This window comes from Ipomoea nil, unplaced genomic scaffold (genome assembly GCF_001879475.1).
Source record: "Ipomoea nil cultivar Tokyo-kokei standard unplaced genomic scaffold, Asagao_1.1 scaffold0865, whole genome shotgun sequence".
Taxonomy (NCBI): Eukaryota; Viridiplantae; Streptophyta; class Magnoliopsida; order Solanales; family Convolvulaceae; genus Ipomoea; species Ipomoea nil.
In genome coordinates, this window is record NW_017617293.1 from 54,757 (window position 1) to 75,444 (window position 20,688).

At 35.6% G+C, this 20,688-nt stretch overlaps 1 protein-coding gene across 1 annotated transcript; it reads right to left on the reverse strand.

Annotated features, from left to right (window-relative positions):
• Positions 1 to 7,364: 7,364 nt before the first annotated feature.
• Positions 7,365 to 9,757, reverse strand: LOC109178684 (indole-3-pyruvate monooxygenase YUCCA6-like). The gene is made up of 4 exons (XM_019328218.1): positions 8,871 to 9,757; positions 8,538 to 8,786; positions 8,055 to 8,177; positions 7,365 to 7,957 (listed from the first exon to the last, which is right to left on the reverse strand). Exons 1-4 carry the CDS (start codon positions 9,558 to 9,560, stop codon positions 7,784 to 7,786), a joined length of 1,236 nt encoding a protein of 411 aa, XP_019183763.1. The 5' UTR covers positions 9,561 to 9,757; the 3' UTR covers positions 7,365 to 7,783.
• Positions 9,758 to 20,688: the final 10,931 nt, after the last annotated feature.

A 20,688-nucleotide genomic window follows, 5' to 3' on the forward strand; every position in this document is an offset into this window, starting at 1 on the left:
CATAAAAGATAGAATTAATTTATGCGGAGGTTCTTTTTTTTTTTGGTAGTAATTTTAAATTTAGTTTTAAATTATCGTTTTTGTTATTTAACATTTCAGACTATTATATTTTGGATATTTTTAGTCTTTTCGATAACTTTTCTAGTGAAACTCTATTTCAGGTAACACTATTTTTATTTTTTTAGTTTTTTATTATTATTTTCTCAATGAGTTAATTCTAGCGGAGGTCTATTTGTCTTTGGTGACATTTCCAAATTTAGTCTCGGACAATCATTTTTGCCATTTAAAACCCCGGTCTATCATATTTTGAACACTTTTGGTCATTCTGGTGACTTTTTCTGGTGAAACTCTACTTTAAGAAATGATATTTTTTGACGACAAAAAATGAATTTTTTTTCTCGCTCCCTTTTTTTTTTTTTTTGGCTCTACAACTATTGTAGATGATTCACAGAATCATGGACGGAAACAATAGCAGTCAAACTGAAGTCGACCTGGTGGCAACATCCTAAGCTTTCCAACTATGTTGCAAAATGATTCCCCCGCACTCAAAGGTCCTCACGTACTTGGTATCGTCATTGCCGAAGGATCATTTGGGGCCGGGTAGGAGGAGATGAAGACACAACCAGGTGAAGGAGATGATGTAATCCATAACTAAAGTGACGAAAATCAGAAGAAAAAAAAAAAAAAAAAAAAAAAAAAAAAAAAAAAAAACTGGTGCAAAAAATAAAATAAAAAAAATAAAATATGAACATAAATGACATTGCCTATAATAGGGTTTAACCTGAAAAAGTCATCGAAAGGACCAAAAGTAGACCTGGCAATTCGTGTATACGGGTTCGTTAACGGGTCAACACGATAACGACACGAACACGATAAGACTAAACACGGACACGACACGTTAAGGTTAACGGGTTAAAATTCTGAACACGAACACGAACACGATTTGTAAACGGGTTAAACGGGTTGACACGATAGACACGTTCTGTTAATAGGTTTCGAGTCGTGTCAACACGATTTGACACGAAACCCGTTTAAACCCACTAAACATATTCAATTATTCAATATATATATATATATTTTTAAAAAAAATAGAACCTACAATTCAATACATCAAACAAACTAACAAAATATTCAACTCATAACTTTCATAAAATGATGAAATAACATCCAAAAATCACAATTAAAGAAGTCCATAATAATATTTTAAAACAAAATTAAACACAATAAAATTTAAATTACATATTGTTGAACATCAATAATTCATCCTGATGTAATAAATTCTTCCACAATCATATTCATGATATCTTCTGTAATCTCGTTCAAATCGGTTCTGTGATCTCAACTTCTTTTTGCGTTTCAATGACTTTTGTGGATCTTTTTGTTCTTCTCCAACTTCTTCAACTTCTACACAATCATCTCGATCTTCAATTTCAACATTCATATTAGTAGTATCTCCAATTTCCATTTGTCCTAACCTGTGAAATATAGTATAAATTTATAAACAGTAGCAGAAAGCATGTAAAATTCTAAAACTCTAAACATGTAAATCTATAATATATAATATAAATTATATACGGTAGCAGTTGGTAAAATTCTAAAACTCCCAATATTTAAATCTATAATATATAATATACATTTATACACAGTAGCAGGCAGATTTATTACATATTAATGTTATGATATTATTTGTACTAAATATATTACAGTTCGCAAATGCAGACATAATAATATATACAATATAGTTCGCATACATATAATATATACAATACATTTTGCAAATGCAGATGGCAACTTTATAATATTATACACAAAGAAATTAAACATAAAAGATCACAAGTATTATGAACTTACCGTAAGTGACGATCAAAGTATTAGATTATTTGTTAAGCTTCAACCTTCAAGAAGTATTTGGTGATCTGGACTCTGGAGTAATGATTTGACAATTTAAGCTCAACCTTCACGCATTCTTTAAAAATTAAAGCCTAAAGACTAAAATCTGAATTGTGAAAGCATCTAAATCCCTCACGTGAATAAATTTTTTATAGAATAAAAATAACTAAATAAAAATAGAGCATCAGAACTTTTCAAATTCTAAGTCTTTTAGGGTTTTAATTTTTAATTTCCTTTTATATTAATTCTTAATAAGTAAAATAACATTATAAGAATGGTTCTTAGCGGGTTATAAATAGGTTCGTGTAAACGGGTTCGTATAAACGGGTTAACACGATAACATTAACGGGTTAAACGGGTTCTTAGCGGGTTCAACGGGTTGACCCGTTAAGACACGAATCATAACGGGTCTATAACGGGTCAACCCGTTAACAACCCGGGACATGTTAAGACTAAACACTAACCCGTTATTTTCGTGTCCGGTTTCGTGTCGTGTTAACGGGTCGTGTCGATAATTGCCAGGTCTAACCAAAAGTGTCCAAAATATGATAGTCTGGTTGTTAATGACAAAAACGATTATCTGGGAGTAAATATGGAATTGCCACCAAATTAAAGACAATGAACCTCCGCTTGAATTAATTCATTGGACAAATAATTTTTAAAAATTGAAAAGTTGAAAATACCCTTTCCTAAAATAGGATTTCACCGAAAAATTTATTGAAAGGATCAAACGTGTCCAAAATATATGAGAATCATAGCCAAAAATGTGTTGTTTTGACATGATTTGGATAAAAATATTCTGATTCAAAACCTAGACTAAAATACGTAAAGTACTAATACCTTTTCATTCTTTTCAAAACCCTATTTGAAAAGAAGGTAATGGCACTACCTTCTTCTATATATTTGTCTTTGCTTTGGCCGAAAAATGCCACAAAAGAAGGCAATTGCATTGCCTTCTTTTCACTTTGACAAAAACGATTGTTTAAGATTAAATTTAAAATTGTCACCAAAGACAATGGACAACGGCTAGAATTAACTCTAAAAGATAATTTAATGGTTGAACGGTATGTATGTTTAGGCAAATTTTACCATGGAACATGATGCATGTAGCAGTGTGGTCCATAAAGTAAGTATCATTTTAATTACACTTCAGTTTCATTTGACAATATTACTTTGTTTTTCAGTTTCATTTTTCAAACACACTAGCTAGTTTCATTATAGCAATACTAAAGTATCATTTTAATTCTACTATAGTTTCATTTGACAATATACATTATTGCATAAGCTCTATTTTGTAGTTTCATTTTTCAAACACACTAGTTTAATTACAATAATATTCAAGTGCCCGCATGAGTAGCTTAACTGGTCATATAGGTGAATGTTTGAAAGAATGACCAGAGATTGAATCTCCCAAGCAGCAGTGTGGGAGTAAACTCTCAGCAAATGTCTAGCCTATAGCCTTTACATCCTCCTAAATACTCAGTGATGACTTGAAAGGAAATATACCGTCTTACACATTTTTACAAATAAACCGCTATACACTCCAAACACATATACTAATTTACACGATCAGTACTATTTTAATTGAGTTAACTCCATCTTTTGTACCAAGTGGCTTGTGGTCCACTGGTACCCGGGTGCTCCCCTAAGTGGGAGGTGAAAGATTGAGGCAAGTAGTGTGTATATAGGGTGTCCCCCTTCCTTATAATAATAATAATAATAATAATAATAATAATAATAATAAAAAACTCCATCTTTTATTCTAAATTTATAGATGACAATTTACTTTACGTTCATTTTTATTAAAACATCCACCTTTGGTTTTGGTATTATTGGGGCATAACCATTTTTTGTTCATTATCAACAAAACAATTTAAATATCGTTAACTAAAATGATATTTCGGTCTTCGATTATGTATGTTTTGAAAAAAAAAAAAAAAAAAAACATAAAATATATAACAGTTCAACTTACTTTGCATAAAAAAGATTGAATTGAAATATCTTTGTATTTAACAATATTTCAACGATTTTGTTATGGGGACTAAAAATGATCATGTCACAATAATATTAGGACCAAATAAGGATGTTCTAATAAAAAAATGACTAAAAGTGTACTGTCACCTATAAATCTAGGATAAAAATGAAATTAACTCTATTATAATTACACTATAGGTTCATTTAACAATATATGTTACTCTATGACTTTGAATTTTAGTTTCATTTTCCATAGACACTAGATTCATTATAACAACACTAAAGTATCATTTTAATTATACTGCAGTTTCATTTGGCAATATACGTTGTTGAATGAGCTTTGTATTTTAGTTTCATTATAACAACACTGGAGTATCATTTTAATTCTACTACAATTTCATTTCACGATCATGATCCATCTAGTACTGTGGACCATAGTCCACGGTATAACAACTGGTAGTATGTTTAGCATTGATGTATAAATTGGGGTTGGATTCAAAAAGTGATTGGATCCGTAAAGTGAGTGGATCCATATAGTGATTGAAGCCCATAGATAGGAGAGTGGGGCATGTTATACCGCGGAATAGGATCTACCTTGCATTGTGGACCCTAGTTCAAAATAATCGTTAGATTCTGTACTTGCAGTTGACACATGCATTTTGTACTTGTAGTTAATCATTTATGTATTTGTAAATAAATTGAAGACACACCACATAGTAATTACATATACATAATATAATAACTATAGACACATAAAATGTTAACTGTATAGGATGGGGGAAAGCTTAGTGGGTTAGAATGCAAAGGCTTAGAGAATAGTGTAAAAAGTGTGAAGAGAGGAAAATTTTAGACGTTTGGAGTGAAAACCCCGGAGGGGTGGAAAAAATGGTGAAGATAGAGAAAATTTAAGAGGTTAAAGTGCAAAGGTAGAGGGAATGGGATAAAAAGGAGTTTTTTTGCTATTTTAGTCTCACGGCTATAGTGACACTATTAGAATTTATTCATGATTTTCAAATCTTGTAATATTAGTTCACGACTATTGTTTTAGTTGCAAAAATAGTCTTTCCGGTCTGTTTTTTGTTAATTTTTCACCGAGAAAAAAATTCTCATTTCAAGCAGGAATAAAATAGACATTTACATTGCCTTGCAATCTCGGACCGTTGTTGACCTCTTATTCTGACTAAAGTGTGAAAGAATCAAACAAAAATATAAAACTCAATTGTCAGATACGAACTCTAATATACTCTCATCTCATCAACTCATCTGATCAACCCATCTGCGAACTCTATTGAGTTTTTTGCATTGGAGAATCAAACCATAAAATCCAATCGTATTCCAATAGGGTTTGCATATGGGTTGATCAGATAGGTTGACAAGATGAGAGCATATTAGAGTTCGTCTCTAGCAATTGGAACTTTTTGTTTGATTTTTTCACACTTTTGTTAGAATAAGAGGTCAACAGCAGTTCGAGATTGCAAGGACAATATAAATGTCTATTATATCCCTGCTTGAAATTGAGAATTTTTTTTTCCAGTGAAAAATTGACTTAAAATTGGTCAGAAGGATCATTTTTGCAACAAATACAATAGTCGTGGACCGGGATATTGCAAGGTTTGAAAGTTGCTGATCAATCCTGATAGTGTCATTATAGTCGTGGGACCAAAAGTACAAAAAACTTGGATAAAAAGTGTTATAGAAGGGGAAAGTTTGAGAGATCTAGATAGAAGTGCGAAAATAGAGAAATATCAGTTTTAGTCCTTCGACTATAATCATGTATCAATTTTAGTCCTTAACTATTAAAATTTTCAAATTAAGTGCATGATTATTCAATTTGTATCACATTTGGTCCTTGACTATTAACACTTTCAAATTAGGTGCATGACTATTAAATTTGTAGCACATTTGGTCTTACCACTAAATTTTCCGGTCAAATCACCGTACCTGACTAGTTTATTTAATTTTTTTAAAAATTATTTTAATAATTTTTAAATTAATAACCTTAAAAAAAAAAATAACAACCACCCAACCTCCTCCTCCTTTGTTTCCACCGAAGAGAAGTAAGAAAGGAGGGATCCCTTCCTCCTTCGTCTCTGTCGCTTTTGTTGGAGACGAAGGAAGAGAGGTGGGGTGGGGGGGTGGAAGAGAATGCCGCCCACCCCCCTCCTTCGAGGCGGAGACGAAGGAGGAGGGGGGGGGGGTGGCCGGTTTTTTTAATTTTATTTTTAATTTTTTAGTTTTTTTTTTTTAATTTAAAAATTATTAAAATAATTTTTTAAAATAAAAATTAAATAAATTAATCGGTCACCGATGACTTGACTCGAAAATTTAATGGCAGGACGGAATGTGATACAAATTGAATAGTCATGCACTTAATTTGAAAATGTTAATAGTTAAGGACCAAATATAATACAAATTGAATAGTCATGCACCTAATTTGAAAATTGTAATAGTTAGGGACTACTTAAATTGATACATGTATTATAGTAAGGGACTAAAAATGATATTTTCTCCGAAAAATACAAGGGGTGAAGGTGCAAAGGACTCGGACAAGACTCGATTGGAGTAGGTGGCAAGGCTACACACCCTACATTCCATATGGGCATGCCAATGCAACAACGAGGCGAGCACCCTATGCATTGTTCAAGGATGTATTTTACAAGAGATAAATTACCTAAATTTCAACCAACAATATAATGCATATGCATCAAATTTGAGTATTTATTACAAGACTGAAAGGGCCCTTCTTATTCGATCTTGATTACCTAGTACTCTGTGGTGACCATGCATGAACATGCTTAAAATCAGTATAATAATGCTAATAGCTAATACTAGATCTTTGAGATGATATTCCCCTACAAAGAGAATAATTCATTCAATAGATGTTATTCCATTACTTATATATTCTTTAACAAGAGACATTAAAAATGTATAAATTTTTAATTTGACCAAATTTTACTATTAATGAGATGATATCTTCAATAGTACAGTTGTAATAAATGACTTATGATAAAAGATTTGATTGTACAAATTTAATTGGTAACATATGATGTTAATCATTTTAAGTATTTTTTCACTGTATAACAGGAAAAAGGAAAATAAGAAAATGATAGAGATATTTGATCAAAATCAATAGAAAAGAAACAAATAGATTGTTAGTCTCAACCCATTGGGTCCATTTCAGATCTTGACAGACAAAAGTCAGCTTAAACCTCCCAAGAAGGGGGAAAAGAGAAGAGGAAAAGCATAAACAATCCACCTTGAATTCCTATATAAGTCAAAAAAAAACCCACAAAGTAGGGTAAAAAATTCCACAAAATAGGGTAAAAAAATGGGGAAATTTACAAGGCAATATTCACATTTGAAAAGTAGATGATGATGACTAACCCCCAAGGCTGCTTTTCTTCACTGTCACTAATCCTATCTCTTTTCTTATTTGTCAAATGGATGATCATTGTGTGAAGAATTTTAACATTCCACACCTTATAGCATCATGCCATCCATTTGGTCCAAAAAAAAAAAAAAAAAAAAAAAAAAAAAAAAGGAAAAAAAGAAATCAAGGGTTAGTGATTTTGTGCATTTTCTTCTCCCCTCTTTAACTTTTCCAAGATCCTTTTCTTGAATGAGAAAACTTCTTGATATTCATATAGTGAACTCGATCTCCTTTGATCTTCTCTATCTCCGTGCACAAATCTTGTGAGAGGACACCAATGGGCTTTGTTCCTGATGTACTAAAAAAATATAATGAATTTTTTTTTTTCATGCCTCGAAGGTATCTTGAATGACAATGGTGACCAGCGGCTACAAATTCAACCAAAGAATTTTTTGACACATTCTTTATTTTCTTTTCTGATGGGAAGAAATTAAAATCGTCAGACATTTTTTTTTTTTTTAAGATCAAAATTGTGATTTTCTCCGAAGACTAAAGGGCTACCCAACACCTTTCAATGTCCTCTGCAATCTTCCTGGCGTCCATGGAAGCACCCAACAATCCACGTCTGGTAAACCCCGCAGCATATAGCCCACACTCCCCCTTCCATCCATTGGGAAAGGGCTTCTTTGGTAGCCCATCTTTCTCCGAAAACGTGTCATTATCCTATTGATTATAGTACAATTCGATGAAACTAAGGATCAAACATGATGATCAAGAATGAAAAACTTTAGTTTGTACTAATGATCTTGTCAATTATTACCTTTAGCCATGACGACACATTGCTTTTGTAACCTGTTGCAAGGATTATTGCCTCAAAGTCTTCCTCTTTTCCATTCTCAAATTCCACCGTGTAACGCTTCACTCTCTTAATGCCCGGACATACCTACAATTAGTATGATCAATTTAGCTTAAACTTCTCCCAAAAGATTGAATCCCTAGTCGTAAGGGCCCCACACCCTGATTGGACCATACATTTGGAAGGATGTAAATCACTGTAACTTAATGATTCAAATGCTAATGACACAAGGAATTTGTCCACTTTAGACATATCTATCCACTTTGGTCATAATCCTACACTGCCAGTGATACATCTCACCATTTCAATAATGATATAGAAAGACAATTATGATCAAAAGTATTATATTATCAGCACAAACTTATACCACTCGACTAGCTAAGACAAAAATGGTAAGAGTTATTAGGTAAGTGAAGTAATAATAAAGGAATTGATGAGTGTTTGTACCTTGATTTCTCCAGTTCTGATTTTGGAAAGGGTTCCCATGTCTAGGACTGGGGTCTTGCCGGAGAAGTGCTTGAGCTCCAGTGGGCCCGCCTTGGGGCGGCAGAGACCTAACTGCGCCGTGTCGCCGAGGAGGAGGCGGGAGACGGTCAAGAGAAAGCGGTCCACCACGCCCATTGGGAACCACTTGAGCAGAAACATGGCCAGCCCAAAAGTTGATTTTCCCAGCACCTCTTGTGGCAAGACATGCACCTAATTTAAATATAACGATTAAGTTTCATTAAATTGAATATAACAATTGGTTTCTGGGTGACAGATTATCGGTTCAGTTCTTACTTTGCTTCTGACGACCAGAGAAGGGATGGCATTATGGTTACAGAGATCCAAACAAACCTCCATTCCCGAATTCCCACATCCGATCACCAACACCTTCTTCCCGGCGAACGCCTCGCCCCTCTTATATGAGCTCGTGTGGATAATCGGGCCGTGGAACTCCTCGGCTCCCTCGATCCTGGGCTCCACCGCCTCGGCATTCTCCCCGGTGGCCGCGATCAGCCACCGGCAAACATACTCCACCTCCTCCTCCTCCTCGGTCGCCTTCGTCCTCAACCGCCACAGCCCGAGGCCGCCATCGTACTCTGCCGAGACCACCGCCCGGTTAAACACCGGCCGGATATCGAACTTCTCGGCGTAGTCCTCCAAGTATTGAATGAAAAGCTGCTTGGATGGGTAGGTGGGGAAGGTATCGGGGAACGGCATCATTGGCAGCTCGCAGAATTGTTTAGGGAGGTGGAGACGGAGGCGATCGTAGGATTTCAGCTGCCACAGCGACGCCAAACATTCCGATCTCTCAAACACCACCGACGGCACCCCTTTCTCCTTCAAACACGCCGCCACCGCCAGCCCCGACGGCCCAGCGCCGACAATGATCGGCCCCGGAACGCAAACGCACGTCCTCTTCTTATCATGCCCAAAACCACGTGGATCATGAGCTCTTTTACTCTCAATTTCCCTCAAATAGTCCATGAAACTGTCTCTCTCTCTCTCTCTCTTTATATATATCCAAAAACGGATAAGATAAGTATATATGTTTTTGGAAAAAAATCGGTTAAGTTAACTAACAAAAGATGGCGAAACTGTTATGAGGAATGGAATGAGATGAGTGCATGTTGAAAGGGTGGATGTGGATGGGGATAGACTATATAGCAGTAGTTAGCTTCAGATTTAAGAGAGATTTAAGGTAAAAGAGAGGGATTTTAGGGATAAGTGTGAAATGCTATCCACAATATTATCCAAAATGTAAAGTTGAACGGGGAAGAAGAGTAGTTTGGATGTTGGTTAGTTCAAATGGATCAGATCAGAGAATACCGAAGTTTGAGCTACCAAAGCTGCTGGCTGGCACCACGGACTGCGCTCCTCCATGAATGCTTTCAAGGGTTGAGGAGAGAGAGAGAGGGGGGGATCGGAGGGGGTAGATTATATACATGTGTAGTGTATATATACATATATAGATCGAGAGAGATACATATTATGCATCTAATATATCTTTAATTTGTGTATCTTATATTTTGTTTTGGTATATTAAATTGAAATATATGTGTTCCATCTCAACTAAGGTGATACAACTTTATAAAGCACGGTACTATTCCAATTGCTCTTTTCTTGAAGCATCATTGGGTGCAAAGATAGTTTCTGTTGGAGGAGTATTAGAGTTACAGAAGGACTTTTGGGTAATTGTTGCAGTATATACGAATTGGGAATAATACTTGTACTTCTATTTGGAATTAACCATGGCTTTAAGACACAATGAATCCTTTTGTCACAACACTAATATCTGAGCATCATAGTATGGCTACTGTAAGTTCTCTTATTGACCCATAAACACAGGATTGGGATGTTCCCTTACTTGAAGATATGTTTAATGCTAGAGATGCAAATCTTATTAAAAACATTCCGATTTCCATTGGTTATGAAGATCAGTGGCAATGGAAACTGGATTTGAGGGGAGATTATTCTGTGAGGTCGAACTATCGGCTTTTAATGGAGGAAATAACTGTGGCTACTAATGATTTCAGAGCTTGGAAAAATTTGTGGAGATTGAAGATCTCTCCAAAATACAAAAACTTTATTTGGAGGTGTGGGAGGTTAATTTTACCACCTAAAATGACTTTAAGAAGCAAAGGAGTAGACATTCTAACTTTTTGCCCGATTTGCCGTGCAACTGACGAACATGCAGCCCATTTGTTACATGATTGTATACATGTCAAGCCATTATGGGATTATCTTAATCCTTCTCTACCCATGCATGCAAATTTGGATTTCTCTAATTGGTTGAATGCGTTGATTTCACACTCAGACAGTATTGTATGTGTTTGTGTAGTTGCGTTGGTATGGGAATGATATGGTGTGGAATGGAAAAAGGTTGGAACACATCTGTAGTTATAGCCATGGTCTCTCTTATTGTGGAATGGAGTTCGTTGCATGTTACCTCTCCAGCCACTCTGCATGTCGACGTGCAACATCCTCGGGAGGATTTTCATGATCATGTATTTTGTCAGGATGATGTTGCGATTTTCGATCAATACTCCTTCTTATGCAACCTTTGGTATGGCCATCACAAATTTTAACATATGGTGCTTTCTTGGCAATGAAATCAGGCGTTTCATGAAGTCCAAACAATCCATATATGGCTTAAGAGTTTGCGGTTGAGGAGGCTCTGAACTTTTTGCTCGAAAGAGGTTGGTGTCGTGCACTCATCAAATTCGACTGCCAGATGGTTTGTAATTCTTTGAATAACTATTCTCTTGATCGTTCTTATGTTGGATTCATCTTGATCGTTCTTATGTTGGATGCATTCTGAGAAGGTGTTGTTCACTCATGGCCGGGACAATTTCAATCAGTGTCGATTACCTACGTTCCTAGCTAGATTAGAGAATGTTATAGATCATACACTAGCTTGCTAGATATGTGGATTTACATTCTGATCATCACATGTGGTTATCTTCAATTCCAAGATGTATTTCACACTTGTTTTCAATTGGATTGTTATATTTTTACTTGTTACCTTGAAAAAAAATTGAGTCTAAACTAATAGTTGGATTGCAGCGAGCTGGTTGTTTTTAACCGGCTTCAACACGTGGAACCTTGGTTGAATACTAAATTAAAACATGTGCTCCATACCAACTAAAAGTCTAAAGTGTGATAGTTGGATTGCACATTGGTAAGTTACAATGGGATCTTCACATATTTGACACTCTTCTCTGTGGCATTCGTCCCGTTTTACTTTATTTCTTTATACATCTTTCTTATTGATGGAATTAATTAAACCGAGAGTCCAGATTAATTAACACGCATAAATGTAACAAGTATATAATTGAACGATAATAAGGGTACAAATATAGTCACGGGGACTATATTGTATTAATTGTGTATAAAGTGCTATTACAGAGGTGTAATGCTATCACAAGTAGTAGTTTAGGACAAAAGGTAGAACATGCCCTTAACAAGACAATTACTATGCTAGGAAATTCCAACCAATTACAGCTAAATTCGTGGAGGGCCACGGGACTAAATTCAAGCCCATGTGGTGGGCCGTGAGACTAAGTCAAGGCCCATCATTCTGGGCCCAGAGGTAAGCTCCGGGCTTGAGACTCTTCTTGGGCTGCTCGGGTTATACATTCCCGGACCCTGGTCTCTATTATTATTGGGCCATTTCCAATGTATCCATCACTTATATATACTTGTGTAACCATTATGTTTTAGTGATAAGATCTCCAACACCAACCAGTCTCAAGTGTACAACATACATACTTTCAACATACATCACCATTCAATGACTGAATGCTAAACTTGACTTTCAATGTGATTTGAACGTGCTTTGATACGAATTTTCAAATCAAGTTTACCCACTATACCAAGGTAGAAGTTTTATTGTTGGACACAACAACACAACTTAAAATAAAAGTTTCGGCGTTGACATAAAAGGTCAAGTCTAACATCATGCTATCGAAATGCTATCGAAATGTGACTGTTGAAAGCTTAGACAAGTATAAATAGCTAAACATGTCAGTACAATTGATGTTGACAGGTGTTGGGATGAGCTCACGAAATAATAAGTTTTTAGTGCAGTAGTAAGCCCATGATGCTTGTAACAATGGTAGAAAATTTTCTTGTGACAGGCTAAGATCTATCTCTCAACTTGACGGCGTAGGTAACGGCCTCCGGTTGGCTTCTCCACCGGCAACTGCAAATTCTAGCGAGAAAAATCTAGTGTGCGTCGGCCAACAATATTCTGGCCGCCGCCGCCGGCCAACAAGAACCAATCACAATAAGGCAAGAGACAAAACACAAAGAAACAAAGCAAAATAAGCTAGAAAACAGAAACCAAAACTCTTAACTGTACTCTTAAGAGAACAAGAAGACAACAATATAATCCATAATCCCAAACCTTAATTTCCTCAATAAGCCCCATTCAACGAGACTCATGTCGATCGAATCCCTTCAACGTTGAGAAGGAAAAAAGCTCCAAAATTGGAGAATGGAAAAGAAAAGAAAAAAAAATGAAGGGAGTGCTCCAGATAGAGATTATATCTCAAGAACATCCTTTCTCTGATCTACATGCATTGAATGAAAGTGAAAGTGAAAGACTGAAAGTGATAAAGTCCATATTAATTAGGTTATCCCTAAATATGACGTTGTCGGTGGACGGTGGTTACATTGATCTATTAATTAATACTAGTTTAATAGGGAGCACAGTCTAATTTTGAATAATAGTGCCTTGTGTTAAAATAAAAACAGAAGGAAGAGAAAAGAGAGATAAGGGAGAATCTCTTATTTATCTATCTCATTATATTCTTATACATCATATATATAATCTATACAAATTGATTATTACAACAGTTACAAATCAAGTAATCAATATCATAATAATGTCCATAAATAAGGATTTATAACACTCCCCCTTGGACATTATAACACCAAATCTTGCCTCATTAAAAACTTGCTAGGAAAACCCTGTGGGAAAAACCTAAACAAGAAAATAGTACAAGGTATATGGATAAGCATACATTCATGCCTCATTAAAAACTTCACTAGGAAAATCACGTGGGAAAAAACCTAGTTGAAGAAAAGAGTACATGATATATGTAAAAACATATATTGTATTGGTCGTCTCATTAAAAACCTTAACTTAAGAAAACCCGGTGGGAAAAACTTACCCTTTTTTGAAATTTTGAAATTCAGAAAAAAAAAAAAAAGAATATAAGTTAAGGGAAAAAGAGTACAACCATAAGCCTTCAGGGCGCAAACTGCATAATCTTCAGGATTTTGGGGTTTGTCCATTTAAGCAATTATTTTGCAACTTTTCCCCATTATCATTACTATATCATACTCATGCCTCGTTAAAAATCACACTAGAAAACCCAATGGGAGAAAACTAGTGAGGAAAAGAGTACATGATATTTATGTATTTATGTGTTGCAAATAGTGCGCAACTGTTAGTCTTTTATGACTTAATCTTCAGAATTTTACGTTCAATCTTCCGGATTGATTCAAGTAAATGTATTTCCCGTTGTGTTGCAAATAGTGCGCAACTGTTAGTCTTTTATGACTTAATCTTCAGAACTTTACGCTCAATCTTTCGGATTGATTCAAGTAAATGTACTTCCCGTTGTGTTGCAAATAGTGCGCAACTGTTAATCTTTTATGACTTAATCTTCAGGATTTTACGTTCAATCTTCCGGATTGATTCGAGTAAATGTACTTCCTGTCTCCCCCTGAAGATAACAATCTTCAAGTTCTACATATATTTCAAAATTTGAAGAGATGGATTTGACAAATCTTCTAGATTGTCACTAGAGTAGTGAACAATAATCTTATGGCTCTTTTAGAGCTCATATAACATTTGTGCAACACAAGTTTTATTGTCCTCATTTTGAACATTTAGGGAAATTCATTGTATAACCAGTTTGGACTTGGCATTGCGGGGATCAAACAAAACAGCCAGTACCCAAGTAGCCTATTAAAACCGTATCATGGTTTCTTACATAAATGTCATGTCTTTGTATCTCGAAGATACCGGAGGATATGTTAATCATTATTCAAGTACTTCATTTGTAGGGGGAGCACTAGATTTTGCTAGCAATTTCATCGCAAATATGTTGCGATTATGGAATTTCTGGTTCTATAATGGTGCTCCAACGATAATGAAGTAAGGGACTTCGAGTCCGAAAAGGTTCCTTATCTGCTTCAAGAGATCATTATGCAACCTTTAGTTTGATAAAAACATGACACTTATATGCATATAGATATGTGAAAAAGCATTTTTAGATGTAGGCTAACTGGTGTATATATAAAAAAGAAACTGCAAAGAAAAACTCGATCTTCAAGTCGAGATAATACTTATAGCTTTCACAAGCTTTTTATTTCAAAAGTCTCAGTCTTTAAACATGAACTGACATTATCAAGCTCTTTATATATTTCATAGATGTTTACACCATCAATCTTGGCTGAGATAATAAATAATAAATAAGTTCATTATCAACCCTTTATCGAGCACACAATGGTACATATTATTCCTTCAATGAGGATATTAACTCCATTCGCAACCCTTTAAAGAGTAAATAATGATACATAATAATACTTAAATAAATCCTCATTTTGAGAATTATGAATCCATCCAGGATTTCTCGAAATAATTTTAACTGCATATCTAAATTTATTATTCTGCCAATTGTATTATGTAGCGGAACTTAATGCCATTTACCGTGGGAGAGTATATTTGATGAAAATCAATTAAGGGTCTCTGCATGAACCCATAGGCTACAAACTCGCTTCATCACCTCATTATTCTTATTTCTCTTTCATGCACACACCCATTTGTAACCTTCAGGGTTAACGCGCAAATGATGTATTGTTATAAAGAGAATTTATTCATTTTAGCGAGTCGAGCTATGCCTTAATTGCTCCTTTATATATTAAATAGTCATGACACTTCTGTTGCCTAACTCTGGATCCAGATTATTATATACCGAGCAATTTGTAATGGCAATTGTGTTGTCGACAACTATAATCTTTTTATAAATGTCTCCCATATTTGTAAAAGTATTAGCAATTTCTAAAACAACCAAATTCTAGACATTTCCCAAAGATATTTTGATCTGGTTGTTCGCATCCCTAGTATTGTGTTTGTTTGGTGCACCAATAAATTTTACTAGGGTTTTTCATCATCTGGACAAATGTCTGCAGGACATAATTGTTCAAATTATTTTCAAGAGTGACAATATTTCTTTACTAGATCTAGTATTATGATCCATATCTCTTTCACTGATAGATCTCCTACACTTCTAGTGTCAAGGAGTATCGATAGATATATTTGGTCCAAGGATATATGACCTAGTCACTTCTTTTATGATCATTATGATCAATAGATGTATTTGACAGATTATTTGCTAAAATTGCAAATAGATTATCTTTTGAACTTCCAGTTCAATCTAACTAGTACATGGATTTAAATAATGAAGATGTTCTTATTCTTATGAAATTTCTTGGCGTTCCAAAAAGCTACGGAGTAGTATATTATCTCCCCCTAATGCCGAGAAACAATCTTCATTAGGAATGCAGTCAACGTACCCAATTATATGTATTGATCCCCTATCATGGGCTTTTAATCAATAGACGGAGGTTTCTTTGATAGCCCTTTTAGAGGTACGTTGTGGTGGTGATATAAAATAGACTGCGCAAATAAAATAACGCAGAGGGAAATGTTACTTCTGAAACCACGTACTAGGTAAAAAGGGGGTATAGCAATCCTTGAGGGATTGATTTCTGATATGCATTGAGTTAGACTTGGGTAAAAAGAACTTGACTCATAGCAACGTCATAGCAATCCTTCAGGGATTGATGAGATAGGTAGACCATTTTTGGTCAAAAATTTATCGTCAAGGTTCATCCTAAAGGGTGACTCATAGAATTAAAGTCCTTAATCTACCTTCTGGGCAAATAAATATAGAAAACAATGAGGGCTATAAACTTAAATATCATATGCCCAAATCTCATGTCAAAGAGTTTCTATAGCAGAAACTAACACTGTAAACATGTCATAGCCTTTAACTATTATCACATGCAAGCTAAGGTTTAGCAACGACAGGTGCAACCTAACCATATTGAGAATTCATGCTATTGCCACACTTATAAGTTGGGTGATGAATCTCAATAGCTATGGCCTATAGCAAATAATTAATTGCCAACAAGGAATAACAAAAGCTCGTATATGAGCCTAATCAAGAGATTATATGCTAAAAGTTGTCAATTAAAGAGAAGCATGCAATAGCATGTGATATAATTGTCCCTTATGTCTTGGACACCAAACTCTCGAGTCATGCACATCCATTAAATAAAGAATACCATGTTTAGTACACACAAGGCATGACATGACAAGAGATATTGTTTATTAATTCATAAATTAGAAAAATGAGAGAAGTACCGTTCGCCGAAGAATAATGAGCACATGTTCGCTGCCGGGCCCATTCATTCCTATTTCGGGGAGTCAAAAACAACACTTTTCCAAGCAAGCTCTCATTTTATTTCATAGTTTCATACAAGTATGAAAATATCACAAAGCAACAAGATATACATGCTGAAAATGGTAGAAATTTTCAGAATTTTGACCGGGATTGCTGAATTTTCTGGGAAAAAATGGTAACACATTTTGACACAAAATTTTGTAGATATGTAGTTCAGCAAGTCTAGAACGTACACGGAAATTTTCATGCCAATCCAAGGTCTAGAAGTATTTTTTTCTAAACTTTTTCCCAACATTGCTCCAGTCAGAAAAATAATTGGCAGCACACTGCCAAAACTTTACAATTTTTTCTGGAATAACCAAAGCATATTTTTAACAAAATATTTTTATAGACATCAAATACCACGAGCCTAGGTTCTCCAGAAAAAATTCCATGCCAAAAGGAGTTCAAGAAGTATTTTTCACGAATTTAATTTTCAAACTGCGCCGGTCAGAATTTTCAAGCAGTGATTACTATGTGTAAAAAAATCACAACTTGTTTGCTTCAAGCAAACCAACATGATGTGAGTCAATTTTGACTTTTGGAGAGTATCATAGCATTAGAAATAGAAGTTGCAAACTTCATTCATAAGTCATTAGTCACTTTAAAGATCAATCCACATTCAGGTCTTCCAGACCTTATTAAAAAAAAAAACCCAATGACCAAACACTTAGCATAATTTTGTCATGTACTACTACTGGAGTACAATATGACCATTGACAATGAGACCCGCATACACCAAATATCCTTCAGGGATTCACTTAGGGTCTATAGATCCTTTTCGATCAAATATCTATAATCGATGCGTTGAGGCAAGATAAAGATAACGGGTGACTGATAAAATTAGTGCTCTTGATTTACCTTCTGGGTAAAACTATATTAAAAAAAATTAGACACTATCATTTTAAACTATCATTTAAGATTTATTCTAATGCCCAAGACTCATGTGAAATAATTTCTATAGCAAATTAGCACCATCAATTAACTTTTAAAACAATACAAAGCCAATTTTACATTGGGGAAACTGCCCTAGTGCTGTTATTTTTAATTTGTGCTATGACTTGTTGCCTTCTGGGCAATGCTATGTTTAGAAATTTAGCTATAATCACTTGTTGATCAAGACGATCCTTCAGGGACGGTCATATAATAAGTGCTTCATTTCTAGGCAAATATTACATGCATTTATGCAAGTTCCCATTAAGATTTAAGAAAAATCTTATCATCAAATATGACCTATATCAAATAATTATTATGTCAAATTTTCTTTCGTGATTCACATGACCATATTGCATAAGAGAGCAAATTGTGACACAAAATAATTGTCACATAACCATCATAACAATTACCATGTAATACATGAAATGATAATTTATAAAATGTCATGCTTATCGCAATATTTTATGTTTCAATCATGCTCTCAAAATTTTAGGCATCAACAGGATGCAAATGCATATGACATATAACCCTCTTAGCCAACATACATGATCCCTCATCAAAGTTTAATCATGCTATAAAAACAATCTTCAAGCATATATGATCACACACACATGATAATCATCTATCACATAAATATATGCATATATAAATATTTTCTTTAGGAATGAAAATACTTAGCTTTGAGTATAGTCAAGAGCCAAAAACGACGTGAAGAGGGATCTTGTCTCAAATTAAAGTGACTTTATCAGGACCAATATCCTGCTTGTCTATCCACTTTTGTATTTTGCCACCATAACTGCATGCTTATGCTACTATCTGTTGGCTGTTACCATACTGCGTGTCTGATCTGTGTTTAGTGTAATAGTATAGCCTAGTGTAACTTCCAGTCCATTTTCTACTGGTTATGAATTCTCCCAACATCTTCTGAATCTTATTGAGAGTAGCAGGCAGAATCTGCGAGCTTCGCCGCACTCGGATAAAGGCGGTGTCTTGTCTCCGGCGATAAGATGCAGCCTACGCGACGTAGAGCCCCAACATACTGTCGAACCACCTGATCATCGATCGCCAGAGGATCCGGCGGACAACAACCCATCAGCGTTAATGCCTCAAAATTTCGCGAGGATTTAGACGACGACAAATTCTTCGCTGATTTCGACGCCTCCAAGTTTCGCGATGACACGACGCTGATAGCTTCATCTCAGATTCATGGTGGTAATCGCGAGTACGAACGACCGCGAAGTGCTTGAGATCGAAGGTGGTGGAACTCGAATTCATCCATGACCGGAGCCACTACCTTCAGATTACAGCTTCCAAGGGTGATGGCGATCTTCCGTTGTGCCCCGGAACTTCGATCTGCCTCGATCCACTTCCGGATTCCACCGCTAAAATGGCAATCTCCTCCGCCCCTGGCTGGATTTTCATCTCATCAAATGCACCGCGATCCCGATCTAACTCCGATTCGATCCTTTCGTTTAGCTTGATGTAGAGCAAAAATCTTGCGCGATCGATTCTCGAGGCGATCATCTCCCGCTGGGCTGGACCGCGAGGAGTCTTCATCGCGGCACGCAGGTCCCTGGGTTTCCGATCGGTGATGGCCGCGAAGTTTGATCGGTGCGACGGATGAGGCGGGAGGCTACTGGATCGACAACGGCGTATGGATGATCTCGCCTTCTCGACACCAATCCGGAGATTAGCATCACGGTGGAGGAAATCAAACTCGATAATCCATTCGGTAAAGCATCGGTGCTGATAACGTGTTAAAATAAAAACAGGAAGTGAAAAGAGAGAAAAGGGAGAATCTCTTATTTATCTATCTCATTATATCCTTATACATCATATATATAATCTATACAAATTGACTGTTACAACAGTTACAAATCAAGTAATCAATATCATAATAATGTCCATAAATAAGGATTTATAACACCTTGATATTTGATTAATTATTTTGAAAAATTATACAATTATATTGTTGATGAGTAAGAATGCCGGACACTACAAATAAAATAAAATTATTTTGATATTTTGGTAGATAATAAAAAGTAAAATTATGTCTTGAGAGGGATCGGAGGACTTTGAGAATCTTATGCACGAAGGTTGGAGTCGGAACTCATATGTATAAAGTAAAGCCAGTTAATTACCGATTTGGTCTCTCGACTATGAGGATTTCACCACTTTAGTCTTCGACTTTTAAAATTGACCAATGTCATCCTTAATTATGAAAACGTTAACCGAAATGGTCATTGGTCTATTTTAATGTCAAACTAAAAGGGAAAAATAGAAAATTTCAATAGTCATCTTCTTCCCTAGCGTCCCCAACTTGGATTGCTATGCCGACGGAGGACGTTAACGATGAACTGGAACCATTTCGAAGATGAAGAAGATGATTTCTTCGAACCCAGAGACCGATTATCCTCCGCCGTCCCAGATAACTTGGAGTCCTCAGGATCGAACGAGGATTTCGAGGATGCCTGCCTCTTGTTTAGCACCGTCGTCTACGCATCCACTTGACCTTCGATCTCCCTCAACAATTCTGTCAACTGCGCCTAGGCGACAACCGCCGCTGCCACCAAACCTCGCTCCGCCTTGAATGATAATGTAGATAGCCGCTGCCACATCCGCTGACATGTGGATAGCCGAACCAGCTGACATGTGGA

Coding starts and splice junctions, on each gene's coding strand:
- LOC109178684 (XM_019328218.1), bottom strand. CDS start 9,560: ATGGACTATTTGAGGGAAATTGAGAGTAAAAGAGCTCATGATCCACGT. Junction 8,787..8,870: donor CTCTGGTCGTCAGAAGCAAA/GTAAGAACTGAA, acceptor TATTTAAATTAG/GTGCATGTCTTGCCACAAGA. Junction 7,958..8,054: donor ATGTGTCGTCATGGCTAAAG/GTAATAATTGAC, acceptor TATAATCAATAG/GATAATGACACGTTTTCGGA.